The sequence below is a fragment of the Pristiophorus japonicus genome, chromosome 1 (assembly GCF_044704955.1).
Source record: "Pristiophorus japonicus isolate sPriJap1 chromosome 1, sPriJap1.hap1, whole genome shotgun sequence".
Lineage (NCBI taxonomy): Eukaryota > Metazoa > Chordata > Chondrichthyes > Pristiophoridae > Pristiophorus > Pristiophorus japonicus.
Window position 1 is genome coordinate 480,629,598 of NC_091977.1, and position 17,601 is coordinate 480,647,198.

The 17,601-nt window shown below is 43.5% G+C and overlaps 1 protein-coding gene across 3 annotated transcripts in view; it reads left to right on the forward strand.

The window, feature by feature from the left end:
* The window catches only part of tbrg4 (transforming growth factor beta regulator 4), a 44,004-nt gene that overhangs the window by 16,397 nt on the left and 10,006 nt on the right, over positions 1–17,601 (forward strand). For all 3 annotated transcript variants that reach the window (XM_070894799.1, XM_070894809.1, XM_070894802.1), the window contains exons 5-9: positions 1,922–2,079; positions 6,943–7,053; positions 8,385–8,529; positions 12,306–12,554; positions 14,142–14,253. In XM_070894799.1, the coding sequence (XP_070750900.1) occupies positions 1,922–2,079; positions 6,943–7,053; positions 8,385–8,529; positions 12,306–12,554; positions 14,142–14,253 (775 nt within the window). The remainder of the gene's footprint in view (positions 1–1,921; positions 2,080–6,942; positions 7,054–8,384; positions 8,530–12,305; positions 12,555–14,141; positions 14,254–17,601) is intronic.

Here is a 17,601-nt window from a genome sequence, read left to right on the forward strand (position 1 = left end):
CCATAATTAAAAAAAAACTTTTTTAAAAATCGGGAAAATATGTATTTTTTAATAAGATATTTATTAACTAATTTAAATTAATCTTAAATATGTGGTGTATTTTTTCTATTTTTTTTATTTGTGTTTGTTGGGGGGTGGGGGAGGTGTTTCTCAATCATAGTGAGAACTACTTACGGAGTTCCCATTATTATGAGTGAGAAAATATTGCACCTGGATTGGCTATCCAGCATACGGATGTCCCGACGTGCACGCGTTCCGATGCGTGGGGAGTGGAGGCCTCGGGCCCGGAATCGCTGGTGGGTGCAGCGGGAACAGATTGGTGCGCATCTTTTTTAACCTTTTTCTGTCGAGCGCCCACGGGAACCAGCCGACTGGGATTTCTAGGCCAATGTGTTTTTATTGATGTTGTTTGAAAAGGCAGACAAGGCTTCAGTTTAGCATCTCATCTGAAAGAAGGCACCTCTGAAAGTGCAGCACTCACTCAGTACTGCACTGAAGAGTCGGCCTTGGTTATGTGTTCTGGAGTTGGGCTTTAGTCCATGGCCTTCTGACTCAGGTGATGGTGCTACCACTGAGACACCCAGGCGGGAAGCAGTTGAGGCTGGCTCATTGAATGTTTTCAAGTCAAAGATAGATAGATTTTTAAGCAATAAGGGAATTAAGGGTTACGGGGAGAGGGCGGGTAAATGGAGCTGAGTCCACGACCAGATCAGCCATGATCTTATTGAATGGCGGAGCAGGCTCGAGGGGCTAGATGGCCTACTCCTGTTCCTAATTCTTATGTTCTTATGAATTACAAAATGGAAACTAATCGAGAGGTTTGGGTGATTCATATGTAGAATAAGGGATACCAGGGAATAAATTATAGGTTGGGATTTAATTGAGGGGTTCAGGTGGTTTATATATAGAATTACAGATATCCAGGAGTGAGTTGCAAGCTGGGATCTAATCGAGGGGTATGGGTAGTTTATATATAGAATAACGGATACCTTGGTGTGAGTTACAGGCTAGAATCTAATTGAGGGATTCAGTTGGTTTTATAATAGGACGCGACTGCTGCCAACGAACCGGAAGCTGCGTAGAAGTGTTTTACGCCTGCGCGCTTCCGGGTAGTTACGGTAGCTGGCTTGTTAAAAAAAAATTAAGTGCCGGAGAAGGAAAGGAACGAGTTCTGGGGGAAAGTGCCGGAGAAGGAGCTGGCTCCTTGAAAAAATGCCGGGGAGGGAGCGGTCTCGTGTAAAAAAAAAAGTCCTCTTCTGCACATCTTCCAGTCTTTGGCAGCAATCACTCCGTTTATTAATAAATGATGATTGATTCCTGGGTATTATTTCTAACCAGGGTCACTAGATAGTGATCAGGAGCAGGAACCTTGGCTGAATTCCTCCTTCCCCCTCCCTACTTACTTGAACTATTCACAACCCAATTTCCCAATTTCTTAGCCTATTATTTGAGCTTTGGCTCCAGCCAGACTGCCCACAGTCCTGCTTGCCCCTCCATTCTTAACTCTTTTTAAATGTGACTGTGTATTTTCTCTGCACCTAGCTTGTTCTTTCAAGGCTTTCCTGGGCCAGGCTCCACTCGCAGCCCAATAAAGAGAATGCAGAAGTTGTGAGCGAGCTGCTACAGTGTCTCTGCTAATGACGTTGGGAAGCTATACAGTTTGACTCTGTCATGTTTCTTCACCCACCCTGTTAGGAAGTGCCTTGGCCCTGATTGGCAGCTCCCCATAGCGATGCAGCAACATTGAGAACTATGAAGAGCCCTGAAGTAAACAGAACTGCCTGGTCGGGGTCTGGAGTACATCATCATATTGGAACATTTAAAAAAAAAGTTTTATCTGCTTTCCAAAAAAAGATTCCTTCATTAAATAAAACATAGGATCTACGGAAAAGTTTTCATTTGCTTTCTGATGTTCCTGCAGGGAAGCTGAATTTCCAGCAGACGCAGGTTTTCCAGCGGTTAGCAGCCGAGCTTCTCCCCAGGGTACCGGAGCTGAGCCCCATTGACGTCATGCGATGCACAAAGTCATTTGCTTATCTGAAGTGGCTCAATCTGCCTCTGTTTGAGGCTTTGGCACAGGTGAGGTAGCAAAGATTAACATAGATTTTGGAGCTTGCTTTTTAAAGCCAAGTTCCACCCCCTATATGTGTTATGTTAGCTGGTCATATCCCAAGTTCCTGTTCACGTGGTGGGAGAAGAGTATGGTGAGGTGATTGGAGGCTAAATAGCCTATTGAGAAGGCCTTTGAAGGTGGGAGAGATATAGTGAGGAGAATTCCAGAGGGAAGTGACAGGGCTAAAGGTTATGAAGGTGGAACAAAGAGTGCAGGGATATATGGTGGGCCAGAGCTGGAAGAGTGGGAGCTGGACCTTGGGTTGGAGGGTGTTGCAGAAGTCAAGTTGAATGAGCCCCTGGAAGGGATTGTAAACAAGGTCCAAAAAGGAGGAGGTCAAAGAGGACAGGGGTGATAGGCGAACGGAATTTCATGCAGGCGGTGGAGGTTGGAATTTGTGTAGCATACAGTTCAGGAACCCGATGAGAACAGAAATTAGCTGAGATTCCTACTAGAAAGTGCATGTGTTTGGACAATGGGTGGTGAGTATAGGATAAGCCTTCACCGTTAGCTTGAGTGAAGAATGGTGGCTTGGGAGGAATTACCCCAGATTGACAGTGCCTGCAGGAGAAGTGGGTAACCAGATAGAAGTTGGATGACACAAAAAATACTGGTAATGCATAGCAGCTCAGATGGCGAAAGGGAAAAGACTCCATCAGAACCATACATTACATTCAGCAAGCATTTTATTCGTACACTGCAGCTGAAACACAACAATCTTAAAAAAGGAAACAAACAAGTCATTTAATGCTAGGTGCTTCTGAGCTGCAGTTTGAAACTGACAATCATCTTCCAACCTACATATCGCTCGCCAAACAATTAAACTGATTGACCTGATCCTTTGTTTATTTTATGACCTTAACAGGGCACAGCTCCATCTTTAGCAGCTAATAATATGTTGTACGTTACCTAGTCTAACATTCCTCTCCTTATAAAAGTGTTTTGTCTGATTTACTGTGAGCAAGGAGTTTAACTCTGCATCTAACCCGTGCTGTACTTGATGTGGGAGTGCTTGGGTGCCAAAATAAAAATAGTGGGAATAGGGCATTAGTTCAGCTCCCAGCAATGCTGAAATTAAACTGAGGAAGGAAAATATAAGCTGACACTTTGAATTACAACTCCATTCATAATCCTGTGTTGATTTGCCGAGAAAACTTAAAGCCACTAATTCCTGTCTTTGTTTAAACTGCTTTAGTTAATAGAACTTAATCTAAAAAATAAATTCTGTCACTCTTCAATCACGTAAGAACATAAGAAATAGGAGCAGGAGTAGGCCATTTGGCCCCTCGAGCCTGCTCCGCCATTCAATAAGATCATGGCTAATCTGACCATGGACGCAGCTCCACTTCCCTGTCCGCTCCCCATACCCCTTTATCGCTCAAAAATGTCCATCTCCGCCTTAAATATATTCAATGACCCAGCCTCCACAGCTCTCTGGGGCAGAGAATTCCATAGTTTTACAACATTCTGAGAGAAGAAATTTCCCCTCATCTCAGTTTTAAATGGACAGCCCCTTATTCTAAGACTATGTTCCCTGGTATTAGTTCTCCCTGAGTGGAAATATCCTCTCTGCATCTACCTTGTCGAGCCCCCTCATTATCTCATAAGTTTCAATAAGATCACCTCTCATTCTTCTGCACTCCAATGTGTATAGGCTCAACCTATCCTCATAAGTCAACCCCCTCATCTCCGGAATCAACCTCGTGAACCTTCTCTGAACAGCCTCCAATGCAAGTATATCTTTCCTTAAATAAGGAGACCAAAACTGTACGCAGTATTCCAGGTGTGATCTCATCAATACCCTGTACAGTTGTAGCAGGACTTCTCTGCTTTTCTACTCTATCCCCCTTGCAATAAAGGCCAACATTCCATTTGCCTTCCTGATTACTTGCTGTACCTGCATACTAACTTTTTGTGTTTCATGCACAAGGACCCCCAGGCCTCTCTGTACTGCAGCACTTTGCAATTTTTCTCCATTTAAATTATAATTTGCTTTTCTGTTATTTCTGCCACAGTGGATAACCTCACATTTTCCCACATTATACTCCATCTGCCAATTTTTTGCCCTCTCACTTAGCCTGTTTATATCCCTTTGCAGATTTTGTGTGTCCTCTTCCATAATTTGCTTTCCCACCCATCTTTGTATCATCAGCAAACTTGGCTACATTACACTCGGTCCCTTCATCCAAGTCATTAATATAGATTGTAAATAGTTGAGGATCCAGCACTGATCCCTGCGGCACCCCACTAGTCACTGTTTGCCAACCGGAAAATTACCCATTTATTCCGACTCTGTTTTATGTTAATTAACCAATTCTCTATCCATGCCAGAAAATCTCCCAGCCCCGTGAACTTTTATCTTGTGCAGTAGTCTTTTATGTGGCACCTTATCGAATACCTTCTGGAAATCCAAATACACCATATCCAATGGTTCCACCTTATCCATCCTGCTCATTACATCCTCAAAGAACTCCAGCAAATTTGTCAAACATGATTTCCCTTTCATAAAACCATCCTGCCTCTGCTTGATTCAATTCTGCTTTTCCAAATGTCCTGCTACTGCTTCCTTAATAATGGACTCCAGCATTTTCCCAACGACAGATGTTAGGCTAACTGGAAGGGAACGGTTTTCCGATCTGCTGGGACTGCCCCAGAATCCAGGGAATTTTGGTAGATTACAACCAATGCATCCACTTCTCTTAAGATCCTAGGATGTAAGTCATCAGGTCCAGGGGACTAGTCCGCCTTTAGTCCCATTATTTTACCGAGTACTACTTCATTAGTGATAGTGATTGTATTAAGTTCTTCCCTCCCTATAGCCCCTTGATTATCCACTATTGGGATATGTTTAGTGTCTTCTACCATAAAGACTGATAGAAAATATTTGCTCAACGTCTCTGCCATTTCCCTGTTCTCCATTATTAATTCCCCAGTCTCATCCTCCAGGGGACCAACATTTACTTTAGCCACTCTTTTCCTTTTTATGTACCTGTAGAAACTCTTACTATCTGTTTTTATATTTTGTGCTAGTTTACTTTCATAATCTATCTTCCCTCCATTAATTTTTTAGTCGTTCTCTACTGGCTTTTAAACATTTCCCAATCCTCTGGCCTCCCACTAGTCTTGGCCACATTGTATGCCTTTGTTTTCAGTTTGATACCCTCCCTTATTTCCTTAGTTAGCCACGGATGGTTATCCCTTCTCTTACAGTCTTTCCTCCTCATTAGGATATATTTTTGTTGCGAGTTATGAAATGTCTCCTTAAATGTCTGCCACTGCTCATCATCCCCTCCCCTCGACCCCCGCCCCTCCCCCTGCCTCCTTCCCCCCTCGGCCCTCTCGCCTCTCCCCCCGGCCACCTCCTATTACTTTCAATTTAGTAAACTGTATTCACTGATTACAATGCCGGCTTCTCCACATTGGAGAGACCAAATGCAGATTGGGTCATCCATTCAGTCCACAAGCTTGAGCCTGAGCTTTCGTCGCCTATCATTTTAATTCTCCGCCCCACTCCGACTCTGACCTCTCTGCCCTCAGCCTCTTACACTGTTCTAATGAAGCTCAAGAGAAGCCTTCTGGATGCAACTTCGACAATTTCAGATCATAACCACTGCTCCCATTTTTCAGACAGATGGTTCTGTTGTTGTCATTTACACCTTCTCTAGACCCATCTTTTGTTTCTTTACTTGCCCCATTACCGTCCTCTTTTTGCCTGCACAATCATCCCTTTTGTCATTTAATCTCTGCTGCCTTCCATCCCATCACAGACTTTTCCTTTTGTTCTTTGCTCCCCTCTCGCCCCCCCCCCCCCTTCTCAGTCTCTGTACTTCTTACATTTGTAACTTTTTATAGTTCTGATGAAAAGACATCGACCTGAAACTCTGTTTCTCTTTCCACAGATGCTGCCTGACCTGCTGAGTATTTCCAGCATTTTCTGTTTTTTATTTCAGATTTCCTGCATTCGCACTATTTTGCTTCTGTAAATTTCGCCTTACATCTGCTCCTGTCAATCAGCAAGGGAGATTGGGAAGGGAAAGTGCATCCTGTGGAATGGTTTCTCCACTCGCGCACGCACACACACTGGGGGGTGGGGGTGGGGCGGTGACTGATTGGACAAGCTCATCCGTAGTCAGTTTTCTCCTTGTTCTTGCGGCCACCTTGTTGCTTTACTGGTTTGCGCAACATCTCTCTCTGAAATCTGAATATGGTCATCACTAGTTAATTCAGGGACTGAGGAGAATTAAACTAATGCTTGCATAGAGTGAAGCTTTATATTTTAAAAAGGGCAGATTACTCAAATCAGATTAAGGTATGGAGGGGAAACTGCTTAGTGATTTTATTTTTTAGAGTAAGTGTCTCTGTTTTAATCAAGGCAATTCACTGATGTCAGATTAAGGCACAGAATGTGATGTAACCCAAGTGCTTTGGTAATTATTGCTAAAGCTCCTTTATCTCTTTTTAAAAAAAAACAAGCTGCTACATATAACAAACTGAGGTACAAATGGTTCATATAGAATATATTGTACACAAGAGTGAGTTATAGATGGTATCGAATCAAGGGATTCAGATGGTTTATATGTAGAATAATGGATACCTGGGAATGAGCTACAGGCTGGAATCTAATTGAGGGGGTTCAGATGGTTTATATATTTTTTTAAATGGCTACTCTGGAGTGAGTTACAGGTTGGAAGCTAATAGAGAGTTTAGATGGTTTATAAATATATATAGACTGACAGATTCTATTTACAATAGTGAGATTCTGTGTGTTGAACTGTTTTGAAGAAGGCAAACAATCCAGGTGGATTAATGTATTGTGTTATCTCATACAGTATGTACTTGAGCACTGTGACAAGATGACTGATGTGCAGCTCTGTAACATTATCATGGCCTTCGCTCGTCTCAATTATCAGCCAACCACAGGAAAGGCCTTCTACACAAAGGTAGGGATGGTGGTGATTGGTCGCAGAGTATGTGGGATATTTGTGTCAACCTTAGCTCAGTGGTAGCACGCTCATCTCCGAGTCAGAAAGTTGTGACTTTAATGGAGAGTAGAATAGGGTAGGGTGTAACACTAGCATTGCACACAACGGGCAGATACGGTTAAAATTGACCCCATAATGTTAGCACAAATGCTACAATTAGTTTCCTAGGAACAGGAGCAGGGTATTCAATCTTTTGAGCCCGCTGCACCATTCAGTTATATCATGGCCAATCTATACCTCAACTCCATCTGCCTTAGCTCCATATCCCTTGATACCCTTACCTAACATAAATGTAGCGATCTGAGTCTTGAATGCTCCACACCCTTTTTGGGGGGGAGAATTCCAGATTTCTATTAGCCTTTGTGTGAAAAAATGCTTTCTGATTTTGGTCTGAAATGGCCGAGCGCAAATTTTAAAATTGTGTCCCCTTGTTCTTGATTCCCAAGGGAAATAGTTTCTCTGTATCTACCCTATTGAATTATTTTAACATTTTAAACATCTCGATCAGATATCCCCTCAAACTTCTATACTCAAGGGAATACAAACCAAGTTTATGCAACCTGTCCTCAACCTTTAAGCCCAGTATTATTCTGATGAATCTGTGTTGCACTCCTTCTAAGGCCAATATATTCTTCCTGAGGTGTGGTACCAAAACTAAACACAGTGATGGAGTCTGAGCAAGATTCTGTATAACTAAAACATAACTTTCTCCCCTTTGTATTCCAGCCCGCTTAAGGTAAAGTTTAATATTCCATTAGCCTTTTTGATTACTTTTTGTACCTGTTGACTAACTTTAAATGATTTGTGTACTTAGACTCCCAAATCAATTTGCTCCTCTACAGTTCCTAGTTTCTCATCATTTAGAAAATATTCCAATTTATCTTTGTTTGGTCCAAAGTGGATGACCTCACACTTGACCACATTGTCTCATCCTTTCCCTGGCTTTGGAACAAAGAAATTGGCTCTTCATTGCTATACACTAAGCCCCCGAAGTGTGTGTTTGTGTGAGAGCAGGTCCAGGATGCAGCTGTGATGACCACCCTCACGGTCAAATATCGTCTTGGTGCCTGCTGTCTGTACTCGCCCACCAAGAACGACCACTTTGGTGAGGTAACAGGGCAGCTGGCACCAGGGAGAGGGTGGAGGAAAAAGAGAAGGGGAAGAAAGTAACTGATCCAAAACTCAAGACCTTGGGCCCACTGGCCTTGTATTAGAAGCAGTTGGGATGATCAGCGGGTGTTGTCAGTAAATGTATCCTTTTTATTTAAACAATCTTTTTTTTTCTGTAGATTCATGAAAAACTAAATAGTACCCTGATGGAGATGGAGCCGTTCCTGCTGGTTGATTTGGTCTGGTCTCTCTGTATATTACAAGAAGTTAACCCTTTTTACCTCAATCAAGTACTTAAGCCCCATTTCTTCCAAACAATTACAGGTATGTCTTATATTTTGTTTTTAAAAAAACTGTTATGGTACAGTGTGGTTATGGTACTGGTTAGCTAACCAGAGGTCATGAGTTCACAACCCAGCATAGGAAATTATGAAGTTAAATAAGTCTGCTAATTTGTGGGCCGGCACCAGAAAAATAACCATGGAAATTGCCACATTGTAATAAATACCCAACTGATTCACTAATGTCCTTCAGGGGACTTGCCATGGGCGTGCATGTGACTCCAGTCCCACACCAACATCACCAAAACAGATTAACTGGTCACTGCTGTTTGTGGGAACTTGCTGTGTTTGTCTACAAAACAACAATGACTACACTTCAAAAGTAATTCATCGGCTGTGAAGCATTTTTGGGGCATCTCAAGCATGTGAATAGTGACAAATGACGCAAGCGCTTTTGTTTCTGCATGGTTTTATGAAAGGGAAATCATGTTTGACAAATTTACTGGAGTTCTTTGAGGATGTAATGTGCAGGGTGGATAAAGGGGAACCAGTGGATGTGGTGTATTTGGATTTCCAGAAGGCATTCAACAAGGTGTCACAAAAAGGTTACTGCACAAGATAAAAGTTCACGGGGTTGGGGGTAATATATTAGCATGGATAGAGGATTGGCTAACTAACAGAGAGTTGGGATAAATGGGTCATTTTCAGGTTGGCAAACTGTAACTAGTGGGGTGCTGCAGGGATCAGTGCTGGAGACTCAACTATTTACAATCTATATTAACGACTTGGAAGAAGGGACCGAGTGTAATGTAGCTACATTTGCTGATGATACAAAGGTAGGTGGGAAAGCAAGATAAGAACGTAAGAAATAGGAGCAGGAGTAGACTATTTGGCCCCTCGAGCCTGCTCCGCCATTTAATAAGATCAAGGCTGATCTGATCTTTGGCTCAGCTCCATTTCCCTGCCCGCTCCCCATAACCCTTCACTCCCTTATCGCTCAAAAATCTGCCCATCTCCTTAAATATATTCAATGACCCAGCAGAGAATTCCACAGATTTATAACTTTCTGAGTGAACAAATTCCTCCTCATCTCAGTTCCAAATGAGCGACCCCTTATTCTTAAACTATGCCCCCTAGTTCTAGATTCCCCGACGAGTGGAAACATCCTACCTTGTCGAGCCCCCTCAGTCTCTTATGTTTCAATAAGATAACCCCTCATTTTTCTAAACTCCAATGAATATAGACCCAACCTACTCAACATTTCTTCAAAAGTCAAACCCTTCATCTCGAGAATCAATCGAGTGAACCTTCTCTGAACTGCCTCCAATACAAGTATATCCTTTCTTAAATAAGCAGACCAAAACAGTATGCAGTACTCTAGGTGTGGCCTCACCAGTATCCTGCATAGTTGTAGCAGGACTTTTGCGCTTTTATACTCCATCCCCCTTGCAATAAAGGCCAACATTCTATTTGCCTTCCTGATTACTTGCTGTACCTGCATATTAACTTTTTGTGTTTCATGCACAAGGACCCCAGGTCCTTCTGTACTGCAGCATTTTGTAGTTTCTCTCCATTTAAATACTCATTTGCTTTTTTATTTTTATTGCCAAAATGGATCAAATCACACTTTCCCACATTATAGTCCATCTGCCAAATGTTTGCCCACACACTTAGCCCGTCTATATCCCTTTGCAGATATTCTGAATCCTCCTCACAACTTGCTTTCCCACCCATTTTTGTATCATCAGCAAACTTGGCTCCATTACACTCGGTCCCTTCATCCAAGTCATTAATATAGATTGTAAATAGTTGAGGCCCCAGCACCGATCCCTGTGGCACCCCACTCGTTACCGTTTGCCAACCAGAAAATGACACATTTATCCCTACTCTCTGTTTTCTGTTAGTTAGCCAATGCTGACTTTGCTTGACTGCATTACGCTTTTCCAAATGTCTTGCTACTGCTTCCTTAATAATGGATTCCAGCGTTTTACCAACGACAGATGTTAGGCTAACTGGTCTATAGTTTCCTGCTTTCTGTCTGCCTCCTTTTTTAACTAGGGCCGTTACATTTGCGGTTTTCCAATCTACTGGGACTGCTCCAGAATCCAGGGAATTTTGGTAGATTACAACCATTATCTCTGCAGCCACTTCTTATAAGACCCTAGGATGCAGGCCATCAGGTCTAGGGGACGTGTCCACCTTTAGTCCCATTATTTTACAGAGTACTTTTTCTTTAATGACAGTGATTGTTTTAAGTTCCTCCCTCCCTATAGCCCCATGATTATCTATTATTGGGTGTTTTTGGTGTCTTCTACCGTGAAGACCGATACAAAATATTGGTTCAAAGTCTCCGCCATTTCCCTGTTCCCCATTATTATTATTTGTGAGGAGGACGCAAAGAATCTGCAAAGTGATATAGATAGGCTAAGTGAGTGGGCAAACATTTGGCAGATGGAGTATAATGTGGGAAACTGTGAGGTTATCCACTTTGGTAGGAAAAATAAAAGAGCAAATTATTATTTAAATGGGGGGAGATTATAAAATGCTGAGGTACAGGGGGATCTGGGGGTTCTTGTACATGAAACACAGAGTTAGCATGCAGGTACAGCAAGTAATTAGGAAGGCAAATGGAATATTGGCCTTTATTGCAAGAGAGATGGAGTATAAAAGTAGAGAAGTCTTGCTACAATGTACTTGGCGTTGGTGAGACCACACCTGGAGTACTGCGTACAGTTTTGCTCTTCTTATTTAAGGAGGGATATACTTGCGTTGGAGGCAGTTCAGAGAAGGTTCACGAGGTTGATTCCTGACATGAAAGGGTTGTCATGAGGATAGGTTGAGCAGATTGAGCCTATACCCATGGAGTTTAGAAGAATGAAAGGTGATCTTAGTGAAACGTATAAGATTCTGTGAGGGCTTGACAGGGTAGATGCAGTGAGGATGTTTCCCCTCGTGGGGGAATCTAGAACTAGGGGGCATAGTTTCAGAATAAGGGATCGCCCATTTAAAACGGAAATGAGGAAGAATTTCTTCTCTGAGGGCGGTGAATCTTTGGAATTCTCGACCCCAGAGAGCTGTGGAGGCTGGGTCATTGAATATATTTAAGGTGGCGATAGACAGATTTTTGAATGCTAAGGGAGTCGAGGGTTATGGGGAGTGGGCAGGGAAGTGGAGTTGAGGCCAAGATCAGATTAGCCATGATATTAAATGGTGGAGTCTAGAGAGGCCAAATGGCTTACTCCTATTTCTTATGTTTTACATAGTTGAATTGACCTAGCAAGCTGTTTCGTCATACAATCGCTTACCACTTTCCCAAGGTAACTAGTGATGGGAATTAAAGCAGCCTTACTGGTTTTGCACATATCTTGAGAACAAATAAAAGTATCGTCTCCAGCTGTCTTGATGGCCCAAGCTAAAAATAACTTGAGCTTGTACAGAGGATGTCCTCCATTACCATTGATACCTTCAGATGAGACGTTAAACCGAGGCCCCATCTGGTCCCAGCCTCCATTATAGAGCAGGGTGTTTTCTTGGTGTCTGGGCCAACATTGTTCCCTCAACCAACAGCACCAAAAACATGAAATCATTGCGGTCTGTGGCATGTTGCTGGTTGAACACAGGTTGTCGTATTTGCCTACTTAATATCAGTGACTGCACTACAAAAGTAATTTGCTGTGTGCATCACCTTGTGACGGATATTGGATGTGTATCAGCTACATGTGGAAATCAGATCTCAAAGTAGAGAAGCAGTTCCTCGGTGGGATTGGTGCAGTGGTCTTCGCTAATGTCTTTCTTTGTTTCTGTTTCCGCTGTTACCAGAAGGGACCAAGCCTCAGAAAGTGGAGAACTACAAGCTGAAGTTGGTCCATATCAATGCTGCAGCCCAACTCGAGTGCTCCGACTATAGTGGTCCCTTTTTGCCAAGTCATTGCCTGGATTCCTGGACCTCATTAGTCAGGAAGAAGCCGAGTCAGCTGGGTAGTGGCGTGCGCGAGGCGTTGCAAACGGCCCTCGGAGACCAGGAAAAATATCGCTGCGGAGTTGACACTGTGTACGGTTGGGTGATCGGTGAGTCAGTAGAATTAGTTACCTTTTTCCCCTGCTAGTTTTAACCCCTCCTGTTCTTCTCTTGAACTGTTTTCGGGCTACACTGGTGCCAGTTGCTGTCTCACCCTCACCCAAATGGCAATTCTTCACGTGTCTAGTAAGTGAATGCCAGCAAGCTATTCGGTCTTGCTGGGCATTGCAATCGAGCCTGATCCTGTCCTCGACCAGAAGCTACCACAAGCACAAACTCAGCAGGAGTCACTGAATAATGTGCAGAGATTCAGTGCCTGACTGACTTTCCCCTTCCAAACCCCACATATGTACAGGATAAACTGTCCAAGCATACACTTAAGTGCACTACTGAGGGGACGTGCATTGCTGGAGGTGTTGTCCTTTTGAAAAAACATTAAAGCAGGTGCTGTTTGTTGGTGATCCTGGGTGCTCATCAAGCAGGCAGTTGACCTAGTTCACCAAAAACAGATTAACTGGCTATTCATCTCATTGCTGCTTGTTATGCAGAGTGTAGCTTTTTGTAGGGGGATCGTTAATGAGTGAATAATTCTGAAAGTAAAGTTGATTAATGACCCCATGTGTTCAGTCCCACTCTCAGAAATCAGAGTATTGACTGGGTACAGCACAGATCACATCAATATCATAGAGGTTTACAGCACAGAAGGTGGTCATTCAAGTCATTGAGCCTGTGCCAACTCTTTGCTCAAGCAATTGAAATTTAATCCCACATAAACTTGAGCACATATTTGAGGCTGACACCCCAGTGCAGTACTGATGGAGTTCTGCATTGTTGGTGGTGCCCTCCTTTGACTGAGATATTAAACCAAAGACCAGTTCAGATGGATGTAACTAGAGGGGCTTCAACTAAAGATTAGCATCAAAAGAATTAGGGAAAGGTCAGGAGAAGTTTGGCACAAGATGGTTGCTAGTATATGGGATGCCTTACGAGAAACATGGTGAAAGCACAATCCATCATAGGTTTTAAAAGGGAAGTTATAATTATTTGGAGGGGGGATTAAAAGTTTCTGGGGAACGGGACTAAGTGGAGAGCATTTTCAGAGATCCGTGGGCTGAAATATTGCCTTCTGTGCTGTTAAGGTCTGATTCTGTGACATTAAAGATCCCATGACACTATTCAAAGAAGTGCAAGGAGTTCTCCCAATAAACTGGCCAACATTCTCCCTCACCAACATTAAAATAGCTGCCCATTCATTGCTGTTTGTGGAGCGTTGCTACTGCAGGATGTCTGCTGAGTTTGTTTACAGAACAACAAGTCCCTGTGCTTTTAAGCCATTTCAACATGGTAAGATGCTATTTAAATATTTTTCTCTCAAATACCCTGACTGAGCATGGCTAACGCAGGCAATCATTAATCTTCAGTGCTGAGTACCTGAAAGATCCTTTTGATTTAATGCTGGTTTTCTTTTCTTCCCGGTAGCCTGTCTGTATTTAAAGTAGTGGGCATGCCCAAGAGAGGGAACTCGTGACTTTGGGTGGGGATTGTGACCAGCACTCGCCCGTGTCATGTTGGTCCATGGCACTGCGATTAGAACTCTACTCTTGTGGATGGTTAATGTGTCTTTTCTTTGTGTATAGATGGAGAGGTTGTGATTGACTCTGAGAATAAGCCTCTTGCACTGCAGGAGTACGCTGCTTCACACATACCTCAGCCAGAGGGGACAAAGCCACTGCCCTTTGGAGCCAAGAGGTAAGGAGGGAACATGCACTGGATAGTAGGAGTCGACAATGAAAATGATTATCTCTGTATTGAGTGGAATTTACTAAGACTCCCCTAAATCTAATTGGAAGAACTGTGTGCGTTCCAAACTACCGTTAATTTAACACTTTGCAGACACCCTCCCCATCAGTAATATATGGCTTGGTCAGCGATTCTCCAGAAAAACGTGCAAGAAAATAAGACTTTTCTGTTTTGGGTACTATGCAGGGCAAAGCAGTCTGTTTGATCGACTCTTCGTCCACTAGCCTAAATTCCAACTCCTCCTCCTTCATGGGCGAGCCGAGATATTCAGTATTGATTCAGACTGCTTGCCCTTGGTGCGGGTAGGGAATGGTAAGTATCACCACAATGAGTGTCTCCTCACCTGACATCCGCACAAAGACATGCACTTTACAGCAGCGACCAGATAAGGACCAGGAGCAGGGACATTAGCTTTTTGCCTGTTACATTTGTTTTCAGTTTTTCCGCTTTGTAGAATCTCACAGCTTGGGATTACTCAGATCGTGAACTGAATTTGGCAGGTGTGTTCATAAGAACATAAGAAATAGGAGCAGGAGTAGGCCATACGACTCCTCGAGCCTGCTCCGCCATTTAATACGATCATGGCTGATCCGATCATGGACTCGGGTCCACTTCCCTGCCCACTCCCCAGAACTCCTTATTCCCTTATCGGTTAAGCAACTGTCTATCTGTCTTAAATGTATTCAATGACGCAGCTTCCACAGCTCTCTCAAGCAGTGAATTCCACAGATTTACAACCCTCTAAGAGAAGAAATTCCTCCTCATCTCAGTTTTAAATGGGCGGCCCCTTATTCTAAGATTATGCCTTCTAGTTCGAGTCTCCCCTATCAGTGGAGACATCCTCTCGGTAAATATTAGAATGTTCCAACCAGCAGAACATCACAGGAAATCATTTAAAGAGTACTGTTTTCAGAACAAAATAAGATGGTGTTAAAGGGGCCTCATCATTGCCAGTGTATTAAGAAAGCTTTTGCTTTTGTCGCGGGACTGCCTATGTTGATGATCATGATGATGACGACAACTTTACAACGATTGGTAGTGGGGGTAATATCGCCCCTCAGTGGCTCAAGGGGAAAATTATACAGCTCAGTACTGAGCTATGTCTTGTTGTGTGCAAAATGGATGCCATGAGTACGGTAGCATAGCGGTTATGTTAGTGGACTAGTAATCCAGAGAGCCTGGACTAATGATCCAGAGACGCGAGTTCAAATCCCACCATGGTAGCAAGGGGAATTTAAATTCAGTTCATGAAATAAATCTGGAATTTTTTTTTTAAAAAAAGCTCAGTACTGATCTCTACTCGGAACTCCTTCACAGCAAACGAGCCAAAGTTGGGCAGAGGAAACGTTACAAGGACACCCTCAAAGCCTCCCTAAGTGGAGGAAGTGCATCCGGGGGGGCGCTGAGCACCTCGAGTCTCATTGCCGAGAGCATGCAGAAATCAAGCACAGGCAACAGAAAGAGCGTGCGGGCAAACAAGTCCCACCCTCCCTTACCCTCAATGACTATCTGTCCCACCTGTGACAGGGACTGTGGCTCTCATATTGGACTGCTCAGCCACCTAAGGACTCATGTTAACAGTGGAAGCAAGTCTTCCTCGATTCCGCGGGACTGCCTATGATGATGATTTACACCGAACACACCAAAAGTTCGATCTCTGGTGTGGTATGGGCAACTGATTTCAGACCTGGTAGTGAATTGGTCTCAATGCCCTGAGATGGGGTGGTGGTGGAGGAGCAATCAGCCAGGGTTTCCCTGCTATTATTTAACAAGACCTGCTGGCAAGCGCACACTTGTAGATTTCAGCCGAGGGTCGGAGTAGGCTTAATTGCCCTGCCCACTACAGTTGAACACTCAATGTCTAGAATCTCACACGAACAATGACCAGTTGAGTGAGAGGGCTGCTGCTTGTGGTTACTCACAACAGCATGAGTTAGCACCACCGTAAGAGGAGAGGGAAGGCTAAATAACAGAAATATAACTTGGGTGTGCATACTACGCCATTCCCTCCTCCCCCTCCAAAAATAAGCATTTATCTTAGCCTTCCCTGTAATGCAGTTTCAGAACATAAGAACTAGGAGCAGGAGTAGAACATACGCCCCTCGAGCCTGCTCCGCCATTTAATACGATCATGGCTGATCTAATCATGGACTCAGGTCCACTTCCCTGCCCGCTCCCCATAGCCCCTTATTCCCTTATCGTTCGGTCTTAAACTTATTCAATGTCCCAGCTTCCACAGCTTTGAGTCAGCTAATTCCACAGATCCACAACCCTCAGAAGAAATTTCTTCTCATCTCAGTTTTAAATGGGCGGCCCCTTATTCCAAGATAATGCCCTCTAGTTCGAGTCTCCCCTATCAGTGGAAACATCCTCTCTGCATCCACCTTGTCAAGCCCTCATAATCTTATACGTTTTGATAAGATTACCTCTCATTCTTCTGAATTCCAATGAGTAGAGGCCCAACCCACTCAACCTTTCCTCAGAAGTCAACCCCCTCATCCCTGGAATCAACCTTGTGAACCGCCTCCATATCCTTTCTTAAATATGGAAACCAAAACTGCACGCAGTATTCCAGGTGAGGTCTCACCAATACCCTGAACAACTGTAGCAAGACTTCCCTGCTTTTATACTCCATTCCCTTTGCAATAAAGGCCAAGATTCCATTAGCCTTCCTGATCACTTGCTGTACCTGCATTCTAACCTTTTGTGTTTCATGCACAAGTATCCCCAGGTCCTGCTGCACTGCAGCACTTTGCAATCTTTCTCCATTTAAATAATAACTTGCTCTTTGATTTTTCCTGCCAAAGTGCATGACCTCACACTTTCCAACATTATACTCCATCTGCCAAATTTTTGCCGACTCACGAGCCTGTCTATGTCCTTTTGCAGATTTTGTGTGTTCTCCTCACACATTGCTTTTCCTCCCATCTTTGTATCGTCGGCAAACTTGGCTACGTTACATTCAGTCCCTTCCTCCAAGTCGTTAATATAGATTGTAAATAGTTGAGGCCCAGCACTGATCGCTGCGGCACCCCACTGGTTACTGATTGCCAACCCGAGAATGAACCATTTATCCCTACTCTCTGTTTTCTGTTTGTTAGCCAATCCTCTATCCATGCTAATATATTACCCCCAACCCCGTGAACTTTTATCTTGTGCAGTAACCTTTTATGTGGTACCTTGTCAAATGTCTTCTGAAAGTCCAAATACACCACATCCACTTGTTCCCCTTTATCCACCCTGTTCATTACATCCTCAAAGAATTCTAGCAAATTTGTCAAACATGACTTCCCCTTC